General features: G+C 34.0%; 2 protein-coding genes across 2 annotated transcripts; one reads left to right on the top strand and one right to left on the bottom strand.

The window, feature by feature from the left end:
• Positions 1 to 2043: 2043 nt before the first annotated feature.
• Positions 2044 to 5466, top strand: LOC25482298 (putative wall-associated receptor kinase-like 16). Its single transcript, XM_013610848.3, has 3 exons — positions 2044 to 2915; positions 3642 to 3803; positions 4112 to 5466. The coding sequence occupies exons 1-3, from the start codon at positions 2054 to 2056 to the stop codon at positions 5320 to 5322; spliced, it is 2235 nt and encodes a 744-aa protein (XP_013466302.1). The 5' UTR covers positions 2044 to 2053; the 3' UTR covers positions 5323 to 5466.
• Positions 5467 to 17080: 11614 nt separating this feature from the next.
• On the bottom strand, positions 17081 to 24501 carry LOC25482295 (G-type lectin S-receptor-like serine/threonine-protein kinase SD2-5). Its single transcript, XM_024778238.2, has 4 exons — positions 23560 to 24501; positions 23422 to 23463; positions 18738 to 18761; positions 17081 to 18472 (listed from the first exon to the last, which is right to left on the bottom strand). The coding sequence occupies exons 1-4, from the start codon at positions 24401 to 24403 to the stop codon at positions 17226 to 17228; spliced, it is 2157 nt and encodes a 718-aa protein (XP_024634006.1). The 5' UTR covers positions 24404 to 24501; the 3' UTR covers positions 17081 to 17225.
• Between the last annotated feature and the right edge of the window lie 648 nt (positions 24502 to 25149).

Genomic DNA, 25149 nt, shown 5'->3' with positions numbered 1-25149 from the left:
ACATTATTCTAAACAATACAAGACCAAAGATCTTCTTTTAAAATGATTTAAATATTATCTAATTTCAACTATTGAGAATTTACATCTCCACATGTTACATGGAATTCTTGTTTTAAGTTAAATGAGTTTATGAAATGTGAAAAAAACATCTTAAATCACAATACTTTTATTATTTTTTCATTTATATGCAGAGTCATATGATTCAGCTCACCATCATCCCTAGGAATGTCTTTCAGAGTAGAAAGATGTACTTGAGTTTAACAAAACCTATGAAATGGAAAACCTCAGTCATCAATAGAGACTGACTATCACATATTTACTATGGAGTTAAAATTTTACCTATTTATCTCAATACCAAATATTCATCAAGCTTTAGATCAAATTTATTGTTTTTATTTACCTATTATACTCAATACCAAATATTTATTTATGGAGTTAAAATTTTAAGAGAAATAGTACAAATGGGAAATGATACACCAATTAACCAATTGATATACTTAATTATACAAAAGGACTTAATTCTTTTTTAAATGCGTATATTGTTTATAGAATTGTTTTTTTTGGTTACAATTGTTTATAGAATAATGTTAACACTTCATATTCTTGTTTTCCTCAAAAAAAAAAATCATATTATTGTTGTGTCTGCATTTAACAAATTAAAATTAAAGTTAATAATATCTTATTAAAGATCAACAATGTGTTACTAAGATAAAATGGATTTGTTTTATTGTCGATTGAAAAAGAGTTGTTAAACGAAACCAATGACAATAATTTAATAAATGATTTTGTGTTTAAAAAGGTTTGAAAAGTGAAATTTCGAATAAAAATATTAATTTCTAAAAAAATACGATTAATAATTTTTTTTTGCACAAACTAGTAATAACTTAAAAGACTTCATTTTAGATTTCTCCTTCAGCCTCAATATGCATTGGGTCGGTCCTGCTAATTTTAATTAAAAAGAGGTCTAGGTTTGAGTCTCGCCAATACTAATTTCGTTGAACAAGCTCTAAACCGAAATGACTATAGAACAAAACACCAACCAATTGCAAGACCAAGCACAGTTCACTGAAAACCCAATCCCAGGTCAAATAGAACCATGTTTTTCAAACACAATCATATCACATAACCAAATCAGAATAACTTCCTTTACTCAAATCACCAAATCAAAATTGACATCCCAAAACAACAAAACCAGAAAGAGTGCCTATCTTTCAAATGGTTTCGATGGAAAACGACGTGCAAATTATAACTAAAATTAAGGTAGGGACTAACTAGTTTTGATGTGTTTAGAACTTAAAATTGATTTACAAGGATAATAATGTACACAATTGATGGCAGAAAACATAAAGAAACTGTCAAAATTACACAAACAAATATCCAAAATCAAACCACTAACACCCCCAAATGAATTGATCAAAAGAAACACTCAGCACAATTCAAGGTCTACACCGTAAAATATTTACATTTTTACACTAAGAAAAATACATAAAAAAATGATGTGATGCCTGATTAGATAAAATCTGACAAAAAGTTCAATATTTTCAAACCCACCATGATCAAATCAAACTAAATCTACAAAAATCAGAAACAATAACTTAAAAGATATGAGTTCGACGAAGGAATGAGAACTAGTAATAACTTAAAGACTTCATTTTAGATTTCTCCTTCAGACTCAATATGTGTTGGGTCGGCCCTCCTAAAAAATTAATTAAAAAAAGATCTAGGTTCGAGTCTCGCCAATACTAATTTTGTGGAAATAGTTTGCCTTCTTTAAGAATAATATTTAAACTACTTTAAATCCTAGGACGGCAACATCTGCATTGATTGCATGACTGCATAATGCAATCTAAATCCCACTCTAATTACTTTAATCACAGTAGACTAGTTCAATGTTCCTTCCAAAGTTAACAAAATTTAATAATCAGCGAAAGACGGCAAAGTCACAAAGTAACCATAGATTTATTATTTTTTTAAAACCATATAAATTTATAAAAACCTTCTCTATTGCTACAAAGAAATGCAAGGAACGAGTCAATTGAAATTAATAAACACAATGAAACTGAACACAAACCTCACGCAATTATGCACAATTTTAATTGTTATAATATCAATTGCAAGAGTATTTGCATCTGATGAATCCTTTTCTTCATCCCTACCTGGTTGCAAAAACACATGTGGAAATGTAAAAATTCCATATCCATTTGGAATATCAAATTCATCAATACCAAATCAAGGACCATGTTCCCTAGAGCCCAAATTTAATCTCAAATGTGTAAACGACACCAAATTGATTTTTGGCAATTTAAAAGTTTCTAACATAAACATCCTTGAAGGACAACTAGAATCGTTGTTTTTAGTCTCCAGTTATTGTAATAGCACAAACTACATTCTATCCGGTTTAAACAGTCCTGCTTTCACCATATCAAGCAAGAAAAACAAGTTCGTAACGGTTGGTTGTGACAGTTACGGTTATCTCAACAGTGTATACAACAAAGAAACATATTCAACCGGTTGCCTGACAAGATGTAATGGTAATCGAAACAGAATAGAAAACGGAACATGTTCGGGTATTGGTTGTTGTCAAGTTGATATTCCACCTATGATGAGGAATATAAGTATAGAAGCTTCTGATTTTCCTAATTCCACGGATTCTTTGGGGTGTAGTTATTCATTTGTTGTTAAAGATGGGTTTTATAATTTTTCTATTTCTCATTTGGATAATTTTCCTTATGAGAGGCTTCCTATGATTCTTGACTGGAGTGTTGGAAGTAAATATTGTAATGCTTCAAAGAATGAAGATGATTATGCTTGCAAGAAAAATAGTGATTGTGATGATAAGGACATTGATTTTGGTTACCGATGTAAATGTAAGGAAGGTTATGAAGGAAACCCGTATCATCCAGATGGCTGCATAGGTATTTTTCTTCATCTTGAATATTAATCTATTTGTTTAGATTAAATTATTATTTTTGTCCTAATAAGAGTTCAAATTTTTTTCCTTGATTAATTATATCCTTTTAGAGAGCCAATAAATGATGATGATGATTAAGGAGGATGTGGATGATGAAAAATGATGAGCCAATAACTACTCTCTTGAGGATGGTATTATAGGGGGACCAAAATTGGTGTGGATGAAAAAAATGGATAGCACTTGTGTGACATAGAGTTGGTTGACATTGATCAATCACAATATCACAATGCTTGAGAAAGAGAGAGAAACACAAGCATTGTGACATTGTGATTGGTCAATGTTACCAATGTCACCCAACTCTATGTCACACAAGTGTTGTCCGAAAAAAATAGTTGATTTTCTTAGTAGAGGGACCAAAAAGTTGGTTTTTGAATTAGGGGGATTGAAAATTAAAAAATTTGTAAATAGGGATCAAAATTGCATTTAAACTGTTTTTTATAAAGGGGCTAAAAATAAAATTTGCTATATTTATATGGATAAAAAACTTATTTAACTATCACCTATTTATTTATTTATTGTATCCCATTAACTATTTTTGGTTTTCAAACAACAATTTGATTCTTGAAACCGTAATAACCATTTTTATGAAATTTTGTAATCTCATTCAGTAATTATGTTTTAAATAGGTTGGAAATTTTTTACCCCTTACATGGATATAAATTATTTGCAGACATCGATGAATGTAAGACTTCAAATAACACATGCATAAATGAAGATCATTGTCGCAATACTGATGGATCTCATGAATGTTTCTGTCCTGATGGACACTCTGGAAATGGAACATTGGAAGGAGGGTGTCATAGACGAGAGGTCATCACCAAGGTTGCCATTGGTAAGCACCTAAGCATATATACCCCTAATTTATTGGGTTCAAATTATTAACATGTGGAGTATCAATCTATATATATTCGTCGATAATTTTATTAAGATCAAATCAATCGAGAAAATATTCAAATTCAATTACAACTCTAGATCAATCTTAAGTCTCATTTACTTAACTTTAAATTTTCAGTTTTCTTCTTCGTGAAGAATCGAGGGATATGACTAGAATTTCTATTTTGGATTCAACGTGTTAATTAGATTTTGATGTTAATTTATAGAACAATTAATGAATTGGCTTCGAACACATTTCCAATGCAGGGGCAAGTGCTGGACTCATTGTCCTGTTTGTGACAATTTCTTCTCTATACTTGACATTCCAAAAAAGGAAATTCATCAAACTAAAGCAAAAATTCTTTCAACAAAATGGTGGTTCCATTTTGCTACAACAACTATCTACAAGAGAAGACACCTCGCAATCAGCTGAAATATTCACTGAAGAGGAACTTAAGAAAGCCACCAAAAACTACGATGAAAACTTAATCATTGGCAGAGGAGGTTTTGGTACAGTTTTCAAAGGAGTTTTACCCGACAACAAAATCGTTGCTGTAAAAAAATCAAAAATAATAGATGCAAATCAAATCGAGCAGTTTATTAATGAGGTAGTTGTCCTATCCCAAATAAATCACAGAAATGTTGTCAAACTCTTGGGATGTTGTTTAGAGACAGAAGTTCCTTCCTTGGTTTATGAATTCGTTAGCAATGGTACACTTTTTGATTTCATACATAGTACTAAAGATAAAACAAACAATCCAACATGGAAAACCCGTTTAAAGATAGCAGCAGAGACAGCCGGAGCTTTATCGTATCTACATTCATCTGCATCAATACCGATTATCCATAGAGATGTCAAAAGTACCAACATTCTCTTGGATGACAATTACACAGCGAAAGTTTCCGATTTTGGAGCTTCGAGGTTAGTTCCACTTGATCAAACCGAGATAGCAACAATGGTTCAAGGAACTCTTGGATACCTAGATCCAGAGTATATGCAAACTCATCAATTAACCGAGAAAAGTGATGTCTATAGCTTTGGAGTAGTGCTTGCGGAGCTTCTGACAGGAGATAAACCTCTATCTTTTAATAGGCCAGAAGAGAGTATTAGTCTTGCAATGCACTTTTTGTCTTGTTTAAAACAAGATAGAATTTTTGAAGCTATTCAAGTTGGTATCTTAAATGATGAAAACAAGGAGGAGATTAAAGAGGTTGCTATTCTGGCAGCACGGTGTTTACGACTTCGAGGTGAGGAAAGACCTAGTATGAAGGAAATAGCTATGGAGTTGGATGGTATAAGGTTAATGGAGAAACATCCTTGGAATGATACAGACCTAAAATTTGAGGAGAGACAACACTTACTTAAAAAGGCAACTTCTAGTATTTATAGTGAAATTGGTGATAGCATTGACCTTGGATATAGTGGGTATGACAGCTTGAAAGATCAATCATTGATTATCTTGGATGATGGAAGATGATTCTGATATCTCAAAATATGTATACTTGTTATATTGATTTTAGAAGGGTTGGTAATTAGATTTTGTACTATGTATGACTGAGCTATACATTTTGTCATTTTGATTTCATTTATTGACAACATTCATTAGATGTATGTAATTTAGAATAAGTCTTTGTAATGTTTTTATTATAGGATCAATAAAATCTTACATCTTTTATTTTCTATGATTTTGATATAAAGCATATGACGTTGTTGATAACTAGTATTTAGTAAGAGAATCTAACTAGTCAGTCATATTTAGTGGTATTTCCTCACAAGATAATGTTTTTCAATCTACACAGATTGAATCTGAGACATTATTTAAGGGGACCTAGTCTAGCTCTACTTTTTTTTAGGTAGACCAAGAGTATCGACTTACAACAAAGTGGTAGTTAGATATCCCAACTAGGTTCACCCCCTAAATACCTCAAATAGACAAGCATACTCATAATAACACGAGTATCGAGCCTAGCTCTACTTAGATCAACATAATGTTGAAATCTCAATATTATAGGAATAATATCCTCAAGATCATCTTATTTAATCCTAAAACAAAACTCCTAAATAAGATATTATTCAAAAAAACTATTCAATGACCCAAAACATATGGGTTATGCCTACATTCTTGATTGATGGTTGGAAAGGAAAGCAATGGAAAAATACTAGGGGTGACAAAATGGATGGATTGAATGGATATGGATTTGGATCCTAATGGATGGGTCAAAAAAATTCATTAGTCCATTAAAATCCACTATTTTTTATTTTTTTTTTAAAAAATCATCCAATCCATGCATTAAGTTTTATGTCCATCCAATCCATCCATTATTAGATTTTAATGGATGGATTGTCCATCCGATCCGTTTAATAAAATGTGTTATTTATTTTTTAAATTTGTTTTACATAATTATTGTGTTTAATTAATTGGTGCAAAAAACAATAACATTCAACTCAATATTTATTGGTCTAAACCCAAAATAAATTGTTTAATTAAGCCCGATTTCTATTTTTTATCTAAGCCCAAAACATTTTTTTTTTATAAAGTCCAAAAATTTTACTTTTAAAAATAAAATAAATAAAGGTAGTGGTGCACCGACGTTGACCGGAGAAAACCACTGTTGACCGACGGCGCACGGTAGCAATATATGGCCGGAAATTTGGATTTTCCGACGAATCACGGCGGAGCTTCGACAAGGTCACGGTGGCTGATGGTGGCTGTCCGATGGCTTTGGCGGAGCTTCGATGACCATAGATTCTACTGACTTTTTTTTTTATTAAGGAGAATGGGCTGATTCTTTTTTAATTGAATGAGCTGAATCTTATGGACCAATTATTTGAGGAAAAAATATAAAGATTTTTTTTTTAGGCCCCCATAATTAAAAACATAGCTTGTTTTTATTTATTAACTAAATTAATTTAAATTATGTTTAAAATAATTTTATATCCAATGAATTATTATTAATATTTAAGGTGATCCATTGGATTTTTAAAATAAGATGGATGGATTGGATGTATCCATAATTTTAATTGGATAGATTAAATCCAATCCATTAACTATTTTTTGTTTGGTGGATGGACTGTATGGATATTATAGTGAATGAATTGGATGAATATGGATTTGATGGATCATATTGCCACCCCTAAAAAATACAAAGAATAGAAAGCAAGGCTAACATGGACATTGTTAGGAAATAAAGCCCCATTCACTCATTAGATCACACTAGGCCATATTAGATTATCATGATAATAACAGCACCAATTTTTCATGGGTGATATTGATTGAACACTGTTTCAAGAAGAAGAATTTGTGAGGGAAAGGATCGACACAGAATTGAGAGATTGTAGGGAGATTAAGATAATGGAAATCAAAGAATATTTTCATCAGAATGGATAGCATAAATGAAATACTTCACTACGTTCTATTTATACATAAATTTTTCTAGTTTTCTTAACTAACTGGGCAGTTACATTGTTTACACCCATAGTTCCTGAAGCATGGACGTTTAGTGAGTCAATTTACGCTACCATGAATAGATTCACACAAGCATGCTTGGATCGTTTATTTTGGAATAAAAATAGTTATCCAATCTAATAAGCTTAGAGAACAAATAACACTCGATTTATATCCTATATGGTAAAACATGCTAAATTTCCATATGTATAGATAGGTTCACGCTAGAATGAGATTTTAATTTAACATGATTACATATTTAAGGACTTCAAATGAACGAGAAGCTTTTTTAACACACGGTAAAATATATATAGACGAATGAAGCGTTACATACGAACAATGTAATAGGCAAAGTGGATACCGTAGATTGTTATCGTGAATATTTAAGCCATATTATCTATTACAGAATTAGGTTCTCTTTCCATTGAGTCATATAAACGAGTGTAATCATCACTCGACGTTGTTTGGTCAAGGTTGGTTCTTTGATCGTCTACAATCGTATCATATGGATAAAGGGTTGACTTTGGAGGCATTTTCAAGGCTTTCAATATCTTCTTCAAGCATCTACACTACTTTGCTCATTGAGGGACAATCATATGGTTTCAATTGTATACACCAAAGTGCAACTATGATCATCTTTTTTACTATTTTATTTTCCTCCTCTGTGACATCTTCTATTTCTATCTCTCCTTCTTGTCCAAATTGATTATAAATTCAAAACGGAAAGTAAAGTTGACTTGAATGCTCTTCTTCGGAATTTAAGTTTTTGCTTTTACTTGTCATCTCCATCAAAAGCATCCCAAAACTATAAACATCGGCCTTATAGGACACTCCCCCGATATTTATGTAAAACAATTCTAGAGCCATATATCCAATTGTACATCTTGATGCAGTCATATGACAATGCTATTCTCTAGCGGATATAGCTTTGCGAGTCCAAAGTCAAAAATCTATGGGATAAAGTTCTCATCTAACCGAATATTGTGGGGCTTGATATCAAAATGTAAAATCTTCATTTCACATCCATGGTGGAGATAAGCAATTCCTCGACCTAGTCCAATTGAAATATCATGTATTTGGATGCAGCTTAATTTTTTACTCCCTTCTTTTGAGAAAATGAACTTATCAAGAGATGCATTGGACATGAATTCATAAACAAGGGGACATTTTTTTATGCTCCTAAGGCGACTGTTTTAAGTGTTGCCTGAAAGTGGAACTATATATGCGTATAGGCAGCGGTTTTAAAACGTTGCAATAGGTATTATCTATAAAAATAAAAATGAAAATTCAGCAGTAACTTTTCCCACTATATGTCCCAATTGAAAACATCTACAAGATCTATGAACAAAAACTATATGTCCTAAATCGTGTTAAACAACCAGTGGCGGAGCTATATATATATATATATTTTTCTTTTTTTTTACAATGAGCTATATATATATAGACATATCAAGTGAGAGGAGTAGCTTAAATGAGAGGGTGAGAGGATATAATATCATCCCTTAGATCAAAATATACGGTCAAGATCAAATTCCAATAAAAAAGCTCGGCACACTTGATTAAATTACACATGTTTCTTCCTCTCTTGAAAAGTGCTGCTTCATCTTTCACTTCGGTTTCCTGTTTTTTCTTCCTCTCTCTTACTAGCTACAATCATAGGTTTTCTTCACTTTCATCTTTGTTCAATTGCTTTAGGTGTTATGACCACTGCTTCGGTTTCCTTCAAACTGTACATCATGCCTCATCTTCCTATTTATTAATCAATTTAATTGGTTATTTTATCATGATTATTGGGGTGGAACAATTAAATTCTAATCGTTCTTTAAACATTTTATACTTTTTCTGGGTAAAAAATTTCAATTTCTATATTTGGAAAAGCACATAGAGATTGTGGTTGGCTGAGCTTGTTGTTAGTGAAGGTTCTGATAATTTAGATTTTCAGAATGTTTAGTAATTAAAAAAAAACTATAGTTTTCAGAATAAAAAAAATCAAAGATCTGGACTTTGATATGTAAACTTTCAATCAATGTCGAGAAAGAGGGCATAGCAAATTTATGGATAAAAAAGATGGTATTGGTGCTGCTATGAAAAAATAAATTGCTGAGAAGAAATTCAACTTTTAAAATCCATGGAGTAATTTTCTGTGAAAAAAGATGGGGGATTTGGTGAAAAATTGGAATGAAAGCGCAGGAAGACGAAGGGTGAGCACAAATAGAAAAAGGGTGCATGTGAAAAGAAAAAAGGAGTATTTTAATCACAGCCGTTTATTTACATCTAAGGGTTGAGATTTAACCCTCTCATCCTCTCATAATAAGGGTTGAGATTTAACCCTCTCATCCTCTCATAATAAAGAGTGTTCTCATTTGATATGTCCTCTATATATATATATATATATATATATATATATATATATGCTTCTTATTATTATTTCAACCATAAAGCCATTAATTTCGTTCACTAAAAAAATCCATTCATTTTATCCTTTTTTTATTATTTTATTTTAGAGAAAACATGTCATAAACAATTTTTTTTTTATCAAAACCATAAATAATATATGTTTTCCACCCCAAAAAAAATATACATTTTCCTAAAATTCTAGGTAATGTATTTTTTGAAACACTTACTATATTTTCTTAATTTTGGGGCATCTAATAAAAAAAACACCTAAAAATAATTATAAAATTTACATATTACATTAAAAAAAATATAAATTTATATGTAAATATTACCATGACATTATCACATTATTAATCATTCGAATAACTTAAAACTCAATCAATAACCACAGCTACTTTTTTTTCTCCTAATACTCAACTTTTTTCTTTTTACAACAAACTCTAACTCAATTAAAAAAAACTAAAACTACATTAGATGTAATATTACACTTGAGCTGAAAAGAGGCTCACTTGCTCAAAGGTTTACACTAATGGATATTTTGAGATAAGTTAGAAATGTTGGGATGCAAACTTCAGTCTCAAGGAGTTGTATTCCAGGAGACCTTGCCAATACTTGAGTCTGAAATCATAAAAATGGTTAACAAATTAGATTAAATAAACCAAATGAGACCTAAAAATAGCCGTATGTAAAGTAAATTAACAAATTTCTCGTTTTAATGGTGTTACTATATTTACAAGATGAAACCTAAAGATTAGCCACATACAAAGTTTCATAAGAAATTAACAAAGTGTGAAACAAAATACATGCATTATTAGAGATACTAAATTACCAATTATATCTACAATCATTACACGCCAAACCAAATAACAGGGCTAAGTTAAACATACACACCCTAAACCAGAAATAACTTATTTCATATATGCCACTCACGACAAATCAAAAGTTCAACTCAATTGATTTTACAAATAGGGGAAAGATCATATAATCAGTAGGTTGAAGACCAAATCTGAAGTTGCCCCTAATGTATGTCGTCCAACTCAGTACATATAATTAGCTTGCGATGGAAAATTTCAATAGCATCTAGGTCAATAACAACCTACCATTTTATTATATCACTACATTCAAAAAAACAAGAAAAGTAATTAATGAGAACATGGTACATGATCAAAGCTTTGCAATTCAACATTGTGTTCACAAGGATGGAGACTTTGAGCACCTTGTAGGACGAACAAGATCAATCTAAAGTCTAAATCATAGTGGCCAAATACTTTTCATGATAATTAATATTGTAACTCATGTTTAATGGAAGAAAAAAAAAAACCATGTTAGAGAATAAAAAGATGAAAATAAATTAAATAATGAAAAATTATCATATGCAAAGCTGCCTATAATGCCTTGCAAATAAAATGATACAATAATCTCGAATCTAACTCATTCATATAACAACCATAAAGCAAAACAATTAAACTTGAGGGATTTGAGACCATAGTCTAAAGTTTTAAATGGGACTCCATCAAGCTTCTAATAGAAAAATAAAGTTTCAAAGTATGGCGCTATGTCAGGGAAAGAGGGTAATGCCTTCATATTCACTGGATTACACACAACCTATCAAGCATGGACTCTAACACGGTCACCAAATACGACACGGACACGGACACATCGACACCGCTTATGTAAAAAATATAGGAAAATGACACTGCTACTTATGTTAATTTATTTATAAACGATATAATATGAAAATCAAAATACATATATAAGAATCTAACTTGAGAAATTTATTTCATTAGAAAAAAGTTTAAAACAAGATATCATAGTATTTTACCTTTATTTATTTATCTACTATCAAAAAAGCTAAAAATGTTATAGCCAACTTTAATGTCTATAACCACCAATTGATCTACATTTCTTAATCATACGTAACTCTTGTATCTACAATTTGCGGAAGCAAGAGATAAAAAAATGTTTCAGTTATTGGCTGAGTTGTCCGACACGGCTTGTATCAGTGTTATATAGATCTCAGACACTAGTCCTAGGAGTGTTGATCTACAAAAAAAAATCTATTTTATTTAAGACACCGATCTTTGTTGTCTGACACGTGTTGTTCGAGTTTCATAGGAGTATCGGACACTGGCACGTGTAAGACACCACGACACGCTAATCCTAAGGATGTACGTGCTTCATAGCACACAACTGGTGGTGGTGCTGCTGCAATTACGTACTACTGAATAATACGCACAACAAGAACATGGCAATTTGAGAATGGGATGACCATATAATCCAATTTTCTTTTTGAATATAATTCAATTAACCTCTTCACATAAACTTTATTTCTTTTATTATAAGAACACTAAATACTATAACATATTATTTTAGTCTAAAAAGTTACGATTTTTATTTTAGTATTTATACTATATAGAAAAAATATATGTGTTTTTGCAGACATTTTCATTACCTATTTTACCTTTTATTTAAACTATTTTATTTAATATTTTACCCTTTAGTAATATTATTTAAAAAATCCTATATATTATATATTTTTTAAATAATTCTTTACTTAATTGATTATTAAAGAAAAAAATAAACTTGAAAATTCAATGAATTAACACACAAATATAAAAGTAATATAAAGTTATATTTACTGGTTTTTTACATATAATCTTAAAGATCAAATATATAAATATCTATAACATAATGTACGTAATTCATTTAAAATTGTTTTCCTCGCCGTTTTAACTTACAACGTTTTTACGAAAATGTTTACAATTTTTCTTTGCTAAGCATTATTTAAACATATTAAAAATATTATTTATAAGAATTTTTATAGGAGTATTTTATTGTACTTTTTTATTTATTTTTTTAAAATGTACGTAATTTTTTTGCTAAAAAAAGTAATTTTTAACATAAGCCAACTCGTTTAGCCCGTGGCCAGAGTAAGGCTGGGCTCGGTTAGTATTTTTCAAGCCCGTATTCCAACCTTGCTTTTTGGCCCGGCTCAATAAATTCTGAAGTCCGTTAGACCGGCCCTATACAGATCGGGTAGTCGATTTTGACAGCTATACAAACAGTAGAACAAATATTATACATTTAAAAAAATAAAACAAATACAATATAACTTATTATCGTTTTGAATGACACCAACAAAAATTAAATAGATACATACTTTCCCCAACAAAAATATATAAAATTGAAATAGATATTTCAGTGTGTCATTATTTTGTGGATTTAGATCGTCTGCAGTCAAAATTGCATGCGATTATACAATCAAGAGAGATCTAATCGTATAATCTTAAGATTCAAACCGGTCATTGTGTGCTCCTTTCAAGATTTTAAATTCAATTTCTTCTGATGTTAATTTTGATGGGTTAGTTTGGTTTCTTGAAGACAGCTACTTTAAATCTCGGACGGCCAAATCTGCATTGATTGCATGACTCCATGCATTTTCAATTGTATGCATCTAAATCCCACTCTAGTTACTTTAATCATAGGAGACTAGTTCAATGTTCCTTCCAAAGTTAACAAAACTTAATAAACAGCGAAAGACGGCAAAGTCACAAAGTAACCACATAATAAATTTAATAAATATCATATATAAATTTATAAAACCCTTCTTGCTACAATAAAAATGCAACGAACGAGGGTGCAAAAACACATGTGGAAATGTAAAAATTCCATATACATTTGGAATATCGAATTCATCAAATACCAAATCAAGGACCATGTTCCCTAGAGCGCAAATTTAATCTCAGATGTGTAAACGACACCAAATTAATATTTGGCAATTTACAAGTTTCTAACATAAACATCCTTGAAGGACAACTTGAATCGTTGTTCTTAGTCTCCGGTTATTGTAATCGCACAAACTACATTCGACCCCGTTTAAACACTCATGCTTTCACCATATCAAGCAAGCAAAACAAGTTTGTAACAGTTGGTTGTGACATTATTTAAGGGGCCTGAACAACTGTTTATAAGCGGGGTCAATCCTCTCCTCACAAGCCGGTTTTGTGGAGTTGTGCTACGCTCAACCATAATTTCTAAGATGGTATCAGAGCCTTCTCCAAGATCCATTGGACCAACTGCAATAAGGTTACCGCTATCGGGTCACCCACCATTTATGTCCACGAACCAAGCATCAGGTTTCAGCTATCGGTCCACCCACCATTTATCTTCACAAACCAATCCCAATTTATGTCCACGAACCAAGCTCAATAGTGCTAGTCGTGAGGGGTGTGTTCACGAGTCCCACATCGGACAAAAGATGGTCTGAACATGTGTATATAACTGGGGGCAATCCTCACCTCACAAAACGGTTTTGTTGGGTTGTGTTAGGCCCGATCAAAAAGGGAGGCAACACTTACTTAAAGAGGCATCTTATAGTATTTATAGTGAAATTAGCGATAGCATTTGAAATTGGTGATAGCATTGACCTTAGATATAGTGGGTATGATAGCTTGAACGATCAACCATCGATTGCCTTGGATGATGGAAGATGACTGTGATATTTCAAAACATGTACACTTGTTTTATTGATTTTAGAAGTTAGTAATTAGAATTTGTACTATGTATGATTGAGCTGTAAATTTTATTGATTTTAGAAGTGAGTAATTAGAATTTGTACTATGTATGATTGAGCTGTAAATTTTTTCATTTTGATTTCATTTATTGAAAACATTCATTACATGTATGTGATTCAAAATAACTCTTTGTAATGTTTTTATTATAGGATGAATAAAATCTTAAAGCTTTTTTTTTTTTTTTTTTTTTATGTTTTTGGTGTTGTTGATCACTAATCCTCGCAAGAGAATCTAACTTGTCATATTTAGTGGTATCTCCTCGCTCGATCATGTTTTTCATTCTACAAAGATTGAATTTGAGACATTATTTAAGGGGTCCAAGTCTAACTCTACTTTTTTAGGAAAACCAAAAGTATCAATATCAAAATGTGGTAGTTAGACATTCCAATTAGGTCGACACCACTAAATACCTCACATAAACAACCATACCTCACATATATGATTCACTAAAGGAAATATTATTGGTTTTGAGTGCATGTATGAGCTTTGGGTAGGCAGGGTGACCAAGGCGTTGATGCCAAAGCTTGAGCGTGGGTGTGGTGTGGGCAAGAGAGGTATGAGGAGTGGATGTAGGAGTGAACCTGTACACATTATCTTCATTCAACCCGCGCAGAAGTATCTCCCCCGTGCGTAAATCCTTCACCTCGAAATGCCAAGGAAAAAATTCAATAGAAACATTATTAGTTTGGCATAACTAAGAAACAGAAATTAGGTTCTGAGTGACAATAGGAACACATAAAATATTTGATAATTTTAAGTGAGAAAAGGGAGTGGAAATTTTGGCAGAACCAATATGTGTGATATGATGGGAAATTTCCCATGTCATTTGTGATATGATGGGAAATTTTACCGTTTGCAACTTGCAGATTATCATATCCATTGTAGTCACTCTTGATGGACAAATTTCCCATGTCATTTGTGATATGATGGGAAGCGCCGGAGTCAAACAGCCATAATGGAGGAGGAGGCGGATAAGAAGGACACGTGGCTTGGGCAACATGAGCAGACGGATTGCGGTGTTTGTTAGGATAGTCGTGGATCTTATAGCAGGTTCTGGCCGAGTGACTAGATTTTTCACAGTATTGGCAGATAACCGAAGCTTTCTTGTTGTTTGCATCAGCAACGTGATTGTTAGAGTTGCGGCCACGGTTGTAAGTGTTGCCTTGTCGACGACGCTGAAAATGATGAGCAGTCATTGGGAGAGATGTGTTCAAGCGTTCTTCACGCTCAAGGAACATTTCAAAATCAACAAACTTGTCATATAACTCATGAAAGAGTAATGGAGAGTCTCGTGTGCGAATAGATGCTGTAAATTCGCGGAAGGATGGTACCAAGCCATTGAGAGCATAAATGACGAGATCAAGGTCATCAAGTGGATGTTCAATAAGAGATAGCTCATCACTAATGGACTTAATGGATTGCAAGTAAGAGGATACTGATTGCGTACCCTTGGAAATTGAACTGAGACGCTCCTTAAGGGACATGATGCGAGAGCGAGACCGATTGCTGAAGGCTTGCTGGAGTACAAGCAATGCATCACGTGAGGTATCGGCAGAAGCCATGACAAAGCGCGGGCCTCCGGATCACACGAACCAAGAAAGGCAATGTACAATAGTTTGTCTTGACGGATCCACTTGGAATAGGCAGGATTAGGCACTGTCTTACCATCAGATTAAATTGTTGCAAGGGGACGAGGGGTGTCACCAGTGACATATCCAATAAGGTCACGTGCAACAAGAAGGGAATGAATTTGTTTATACCAAGCAGGGTAATTAGAGGAGTTTAGTTTAATGGGAAGGTGAGTGGAAGTATTGGACTCTAGTAACTCTTTTGGTTCTGTGGTAGCCATTGCTAGGATCGTAAAAAATGCTGTTAGGCAAAAAAATTAAGGATGATACCATATAGAGAAATAGAATTCGATAATATTTCATTGATAATAGGTGCAAATATATACAGCTAGTTTACAATACAAATTGGTCAAAATTAATGATGCCTAGTAATGCTAATAACAACAAATAATGTACAATGATATTGCTAGAGTAATTTTAGGAAGGCATATAACCGAAGATCAGCACCTATAATGATATGGATCGTTGACTATATACAGCTGCAGATTAGTGTGAATTTAATGCGCCTATACTTAGATCAACGTAACGTTGAAATCTCAATATTATAGGAATAATATCCTCAAGATCATCTTATTCAATCATAGCAAAACTCCTAAATTAGAAAATATTCAAAACATCTATTCAATTCCCCAAAACATATGAGTTATGCCTACATTCTTTATTGATGGTTGTTATACCATTATGTATGAAATGGTTATGAGGAAATTAATCGAAAGATACAAAACATACTAGAACATGGCTAACATGGCCATGGTACAGAAATAAAGCCCCATTCATTTCATTAGATCGTACACTAGGCCATATTAGATTATCATAATAATAACAACATCAATTTTTCATGGGTTATATTGATAGAACACTGTTTAAAGAAGATGAATTTGTGAGGGAAAGGATTGAAACAGAATAGAATTGCATACATGAAATACTTCACTAGGTTCTATTTATACACAAATTTTGCTAGCTTTCTTAACTAACTAGGCGGCACTTACCTTGTTTACACCCATAGTTCCTGTCGCATGAGTAAAATTACGCTACCATGGGTAGATTCACACAAGCCTGCATGAATTGTTTATCTTGGAATTAAGATAGTTATCCAATCTAATAAGCCTGAAGAACAAATAGCACACCATTTATCCAAAAACATACCGTATGCTAAATTACCATATAGATAGGTTCACAGTAGAATCGGGGTTTAATTTAACATTATTACATATTTAGAGACTTCAAATAACAAGAAGTATTTTAACACTCGATATAGAATACACAATGAAGCACTACATAAGAACAGTGTAATAGACAAAGTGGATACAAATTAAAAGATTGTTATAGTGAATATTCAAGCAATATTCTCTATCAGAGAATTAGGTTCTCTTTCCACATAATCATAAGAACTACTGTAATCATCACTCGATATTGTTTGGTCAAGGTTGGTTCTTGGATCATCTACAACTGTTTCATGTGGATAAATGATTGGCTTTGGAGGCATTTCAAGGCTTTCAACATCTCCTTCGAGCATCTCCACTACTTTGTTCATTGAGGGGCGATCAGCTGGTTTCAATTGTATACACCAAAGTGCAACTATGATCATCTTCTTTAGTATTTTATTTTCCTCCTCCGTGACATCTTCTATTTCTATTTCTCCTTCTTGTGCAAATTGATCATAAATCCATAAAGGAAAGTAAAGTTGGCTTGAATACTCCGCATGGGCATTTAGGTTTTTTCTTTTACTTGCCATCTCCATCAAAAGCATCCCGAAACTATAAACATCGGCCTTATAGGACACTCCCCCAATATTTTTGTAGAACAACTCCGGAGCCATATATCCAATAGTACCTCTTGCTGCAGTCATTGTGACAATGCTATTCTCAATCGGATATAGCTTTGCGAGTCCAAAGTCAGATATCTTTGGAATAAAGTTCTCATCAAGCAGAATATTATGGGGCTTGATATCAAAATGTAATATCTTCATTTCACATCCATGGTGGAGATAAGCAATTCCTCGAGCTACTCCAATTGAAATGTCATGTATTTGGCTACAACATAATTCTTTACTCCCTTCTTTTGAGAAAATAAATTTATCAAGAGATCCATTTGACATGAATTCATAAATAAGAGCGCGTTTTGATCCCTCAATACAAAATCCTAGTAATTTCACCACATTCACATGATGTATTCTTCCGATGGTCATAACTTCACTAATAAAATCTTGCCCATTACCTTTTGACTTACCCAGCATCTTGATTGCCACACAAGGACCACTACGTTGGTTCCCCTGGAACACAGTGCCAAAACCTCCTTCACCTAATTTGTCTTTGAAACCTCTAGCCATTTTCTTAATTTCTCTGTATGAATATCCAATGGGCATAAGGTTGTTTTGTTGTAGATATATTTCAATACATTCATACATTGACCAATGTCTTTTTCGCCATTTGTATATAAGTAGTGCAATAAAAAATGTTATTCCGAACAGAATTCTAGCAGACAAGAGTGATGGTAGAATATAGTGTCCCGTCGTCATTCCTACTTTATATTCGGCAATACCATCATAGTCTGAGTTTGATCCTTTTATTATTTCACGCAGTCCTGTAAAGTTATTATACCAAGATGAATATTGATAACAACAAAATTTAGGCATCACTTAAAAAATAAAAAAATTAGGCATGTTTTATTATGACTGAAAAACTGTAATTGAATATCGTACACTACACAAAAACGTTGTTCTGTTTTTAATTTAAGCATTATTGCATATGTGACAAAAAGGTTGTGTTTCAAGCAAAAGTTATTATTGGCAATATTAAATTATGCATGTGTTAAACATTTGTCACAACAGAAAGATTAAAGAACTCACCTGCTAAGATTCCTTCGATAGTATCTGAAAGAAAGAAAAAAAAAAGAGTAAAGTGAATAGCTTAGTGATAATAGAATAAGTTTTTTTTGCTGATATCATAATATTATCTGTGTTTCATAATAATTTGTCTATTTAATAAAAAAACGATTGTCTCTAAATGTGCAATTTTTAAGGCGACATTGATTATATATATTTCTAATTTTACATCTAATTTTCGGAAAAAAAATAAAATAAAATTGCACAATTAATTAATATATACATCATTCTCAATTCAAAATATTTCATTTTACATTTTTGATATTGGTAAATATAACAATACTAATTAAAGTTAATATAGAAAAATTACTACTACAACCGTCATTAATTATAGAACTTTTTGAAAAAAAACACAGGAATTAAAAAAATTGATTCTTGAATTAATTTTGTTGCCAATTGTTATTGTTTTACATATTTACCATTTATGAAAGAGAATTAGTTGGTGTTTTCATAGAGTATTTTATTATATATTGCAGAAAAATATGAAGTGAACCAAACCAAATATTTTGTGTAAATCTATCAAATAATCAATTATTGTACCAAACAATCAAATCAATATTACTAATAGTGAAAGTATGCTTCAGATAAAACCAACGGATTATTGACTGAGAGAGCGACTGAGAGATGCGAGAGAGTGGCAGAGTGATCAAGAGAGGTGGTTCGTTGTGGCTCCGCCATGAACAACCACAAACCACACCGGCGCTCATTACCACCGGAGGAGAGGACAAATTTGGGGGGACGGGATTCAGATGGTGAGGGTTGGCATGACGTGAGACGGCGACGAGGGAAAGCACTTGGACAGGGCTGCAGCAACTGGGATAGGCGGCGGGAGGATTGGCAGCTTGAGGAAAGGGTCGACTATGGTCACAGACAGTCTAGGGTTAATGGTGCAACGGTTTGGCAGAATAATAACAGGTCTGGAACGTTTCGAGGCACGGTGTTGAAAGCCAATTTGCGATCATCACATCAGGGCATTGCTTTGCGTCGATCAGAGGGATTTATTGGCTAAGATCAGGCGCGCGCTCGTGGTGAACAAGGGAGGAAGGCTGCGCGTGTTGCTTCGACGGAGGAGACAACAGACCAGCACGCAATATCTTAGTACAAATGATTTGTTACGTTCTATTTTACCAATTTTCCGCCTTTTTTATCCAATTTTTCTCTGCGTAAAGGGTTTGAGGTCTGTGGAATTTTGGAAGACGTTGTACCTAGTAGAAGGAATGTGAATGGGGAGGTTTATGGGTTTGTTCGTTTTTCTAAAGTTAGAGATGTTGGTAAGCTTTTAAGGGCGGTGAATGCTGTTTGTTTCGGTAGCTTTCGTGTTCAGGCAAAAATTGCACGTTTTGATCGTGGTGTTAATGGTGAGCCGAATGGACAAAAGAATGGAGATGGTGTGGTAGGAAAACCTGATGTTGTTGTTAATAGAGATGGGACTGAGGGAGGATTTATAGAGAGTACTAGAGGAGGCATTGAGAAGTTAGTTGGTGGTGGTGGCAAGAATGAGAAGGTTGGAAGGAATGGGTTTGCGAAAGGGATTTTGGAGGGAGCTAAATTTTTGGGGAAGGATAAGGAGGTCGTGGAAGTGGTGAGGGTGGGGGATGTGGTCGTTACGGTAAGGGATGGTAAAGGCAGCGATAGGCGTGGTAGGGGTGTGATGGAGTTTGATGGGATGACGGTGAAAGGGAGGATGGAAACGACAAAGGCAGGGGAAATTGTATGTGAAAAGAAGCTACCGAGTGGAAACAAATTGGTTCGGATGTATAGGTCGGACGGGAATGATCTACAGTGGGCACATTCAGGGGTGATGGCCAATGTGGTTAACGGAGAGGCGTTTACGGTGGTTCGGAGTCGTGTCGAAGATGCTGGTTTTGTGGATTTAGACATGATTCCTATGGGAGCTGATAGAGTTTTTCTACGAAGTAACTCAGAGAAGGAAACGTTATCGTTGTTAGGTGAGGCTTAGGAATTATTTGATCTTTTGTTTACGAATATTGTACGGTGGGATAAGGAGGTGGTACCTCTTCGACGGGGTGCATGGCTGAGAGTGTACGGTATTCCAATTCATGCATGGAATGAACTATTTTTTAAATTATGTGTGATGGAATGTGGGACTTATTTGCGTATGGATGACATGTCGTTGGATAGAGGAAGATTTGATTATGCTCGTATCTTGATTTCCACGTCGTCTATAGAAGCTGTGAATTGCGTTGATCAAGTATCAATTGATGGTCGGTTGGTAGACCTAAAGATTGTTGAGGAATGGGGTTTTAATCTTGGTGAGGACGCGTGTCTTTTTGAAGACGACGAAGATCAGAAGTCTATATCAGATGTCGATGAGATGCATCATGATCCGGAAACTTGTAGGAATGTGGATAATATGGTTGATAAAATCGTGAAGGATCTAGAGGTGGAAGACTTAAATACAGTTTTTGAAGCACAAGATGTCGAGTTGGCAGCTGCTGAAAATAGTATTTATGTGCCAACGGCGCTTCCTGATTTGGGTTCACAAGAGGTACCGGAAAATATTGTTGATATGGCGACTTTGAGGAATATAGCTATGTCTGTGTCTGATGAAGTGGAGGTCAACTCTGGTGATGGGGAAAATGCTCAAGATTTTGGCGTTTCTAAAGTGGCAACACAAGATGTGGTGGTTTGTAAGGGAGTTGTCGATCATGGTATGCCGACAGAGTTTCCTAAGGTAGGTATTGAGCATGTATCGTCTGTGTCTGGTCCGCCTTTTGTAGGTAAGAAGTTGCGGTCGGGTTCGTGGAGTACAGAGTGGTTAAAGGATCTTCATGGTGACGGGGGTCTTATTTTTTCGGCAAAAAGAAAATTTGTTAAAGTGGGGAAGAGAAAAGGAAAATGTGTTCAAGTTGATGGTGATGGATTAAAGAGACGGAAAATTGGAGGGGATTTGCGTCATACGGTACATACTTTGAAAAAGGTGACTCGTTTATCTTCTAAATATAGAAATGTTGTTTTACACACTTTGAAGAAGAGAGCTCGTAAGCGGGTCGGTTCCACAGAAAACCAATTAGATAGGGTCGGGTCCAGTACATCCGCAGACTCCTCTTCAGTTTCTGTTAATAAAGAGTGGAATCATTGGGTGGTGTTACATGGAAAGGAGAAAGAGGCGGTTGAGGATGTGTGGGGGATAGGGAAGGCTTTAGGGTTACAGTTTGAGGGGGGACACCCACAATATGTTTGGTGCTCTAGCTAGGACAGGTAAGGGGAAAAATGAGTCTTTGAAGTGCATTAAGGGAGAGAGAAGAAGCTCGGGAGTAGATGGGTGTTAGATGGTGAGGGTGTGGGAGATGAGGATTGTTTCGTGGAACGTGCGGGGGTTAGGGGGTCTGGAGAAGAGACAAGAAGTCAAAGAGTTGGTGAGAGAGAAGGCGCCTATTGTGTTATGTATTCAGGAAACAAAGTTGCAGTTCATTGATGATCTCTTAGTTTCTTCAGTTTGGGGCTCCTCGAGTCATGATTATTCTTTTAGTTCGTCTGTGGGGGCGTCAAGAGGTTTGGTTACAATTTGGGATACTTCAGAGGTAGAGGTGTGGTTTTCTGCTAGAGGTCAGCATTTTCTGATGATTCATGGCAGGTTTGTTAAATCTAACGAAGTCTTTCATTTGTTCAATGTGTATGCTCCGTGTGATCGGAGTGCTCAATCGACTTTGTGGACTTCTCTAGCTGGGAGGCTCCTTTCTCTGAGTGGTTGCAATGTGTGCTTGTGTGGGGATTTTAATTATGTGCGGTCGTCAGAGGAAAGGCGTTCTGTTAGAGGTTCTTTGGGGATAGAGGGTTACGCACCATTTAATGATTTCATTGTTGACAATGCCTTAATTGATTTACCGTTGTGTGGTCGGAAGTTCACCTGGTTCAAAGGAAATGGTCGTTCGATGAGTAGATTGGACAGGTTTCTGCTTTCAGGAGAATGGTGTCTGTTGTGGCCAAATTGTGTTCAGGCTGCTCATTTAAGGGGTTTATCTGATCATTGTCCTATCGAGTTGTCTGTTGATAATGAGAATTGGGGGCCGCGTCCTGTGCGTCTCTTGAAATGTTGGCAAGATACACCCGGGTACAATAATTTTGTTCGTCAAAAATGGATCTCTTTTCAGGTGTCTGGGTGGGGTGGCTATGTTCTTAAAGAAAAATTCAAATTAATTAAAGGGGCTCTTAAGGAATGGCACGCTACTCATACCTCAAATTTGTCGGCTAAAATTGTTTCGTTAAAAAAGAGTCCTAGAAATCAAGTTGGTACTAGTTCTGCAGGAATCAGAACTCGTTTGAAAAAAGGCCAAAACAACAGTATTTTTTTTCCTTGAGCAAGTTCAAAGTGGGCTGCAATGGCCCTTGAAGGCCGTGGTCTAAAATTAAATTGGTAAACTTTGTAGAGAAAGAAGATATGAGTTTCATGGTGGTGCTGTTGATGGCCGAAAAGACTCTTCCAAGGTAGATGTTTGACCAAAGAAGAAAAAACGAGAGATCATCAAAAAGGAAGGAAGTGTCTAGAGAGTGTGTAAAATATAGGGTACATACATAACCCATGACAGAAATTAGACTATTATGGACGTATTTAGTAGTCTATTCTAAAAGCCACGCCCAAAATTAATGTGACAATAGGTTATTTTAGGAAAAAATAAGTTCTTACATTTGGCATTTTGAGCATATGAAGTCATCTGAGACCATATCCCTGCATCACCAAAAATATTAAAAAATAATGAGTAAGAAATTTGTAAATCGGGATGAAATTATGACCAAGGTATTGTAACGATCTAGTATACTTTACCACAATCATCATTAATAAAATATCCTATAAAATTTTTGCAAAGGGGTGTGCAATCCAGAAAGCTTGCGCTGGAATTGTCGCTTGAATCCATGACGGTGCACATCTCTGATTTTTTACAGACCTTATTACAAGAAAACCATGAAACCTCAAATCCATACACTAACGCCTTATGAATGACATCATATGTAAGTAATTGATTTCTTTGCAAACCCGACCAAGAAGTTAGAGTAACTGATTTCACATGACAGCCAACTTGAAAATCTTGAGCAACTAAATCACCAGCCATAGCATAAATAGAATACCCTTTGGAATTCCAATTAAGGCATGGAGCGGTGTTCACATATTTATGATTGTCTGTTACTTGATGGGTACAGTTCAAGTAGACTATATGCTTAAAAGGAAGCTCATGGGAACCTGCGGCCGAGACAATTCGTCTTGATCTGGCCAAAAAGGCATGGTATGGGTCATTGCAATTGTCATCGTCCTCATGATTATAGGTATCGCAGAAATTAGATCGAGACAAAGAATAGAGAGGAAGTGAAGAGCAATTAGATTGTTGAACTCCAGGATCAACCAATCGGATTGTGAAATCGTTGTAGTTGATGGACTGCACATAATATTTTGCAGAGTATAAATATAAACTTGTTATATTATTTTCACAAGCTAGTTCATAACTGCTGTCACCGCAGTGTTTTGGGTCATCTTTTAATCGAAAAGGAGAGCTTATCTTGGAAATTTTGCCACAATATGAAGGGGGGCAAGTATGTTCTTGATCAATAATACTGCTGCTGCCTCGGTGGAGTAGAAGTGTAAATGAGAACAAGACCACCAATACCCACCACATGATGGCGAAACTGTTTTTGAAACTTGGACTTTTTTTCTTTCGATAGAATGAAATTTGGAGTTCAATGTTGTCTTTTTAGGTGTTGGAGTTCACTGTTATAAGCAACAGATTGTTCTACTTAAAAATACCAACCAATACCCACCACATGAATTAATGTTATGTTTATCTAAAATCTTATTTTAAACACAAAAATCAAAACCCTGTAGAAAAAGAGATTTAATTTTATAAAAAAAAAAAAAATAGTTATATAAATTTTCACACCTTATATTATTATTAATATTATTATTATTATTTTCTAACTCAATATTCAAACTCGGCATAAAAATAACCTCAAAATTGAGAGCAGTTTTGCACATTAATTTTGTTGTTTCCGGAACAATCTTAACTTTCTAAAGCCTAACCCTTCCGCCAGTGACTTAGCATCCATCATCCGCCTTGCAACATTTGTGAAATTGAGATTTTGATTTTTGTGTTTAAAAGAAGATTTGAGCTGAATATAACATTAATTCACGATATTTGGAGATACTCCCTCCGTATCAAAATATAAGCAAAATTCACTTTTTAGATTCATTCATTTAATGATGTATGTGGTTCATAATATGAACCACATACATCATATACTTTTTTGATACGGAGGGAGTATATTTTAGTAGAATTTTTTTTTATTTAAAGAAGATGATGAACATCTTCATCATATTTCTGAATTTTTTTATTTTTAATAAAAATATATTTTTAAAAATAAAATT

The sequence above is a fragment of the Medicago truncatula genome, chromosome 1 (assembly GCF_003473485.1).
Source record: "Medicago truncatula cultivar Jemalong A17 chromosome 1, MtrunA17r5.0-ANR, whole genome shotgun sequence".
Lineage (NCBI taxonomy): Eukaryota > Viridiplantae > Streptophyta > Magnoliopsida > Fabales > Fabaceae > Medicago > Medicago truncatula.
The sequence above is the reverse complement of the archived record's forward strand: the minus strand, read 5'-3'. Positions and strand labels throughout refer to the sequence as shown.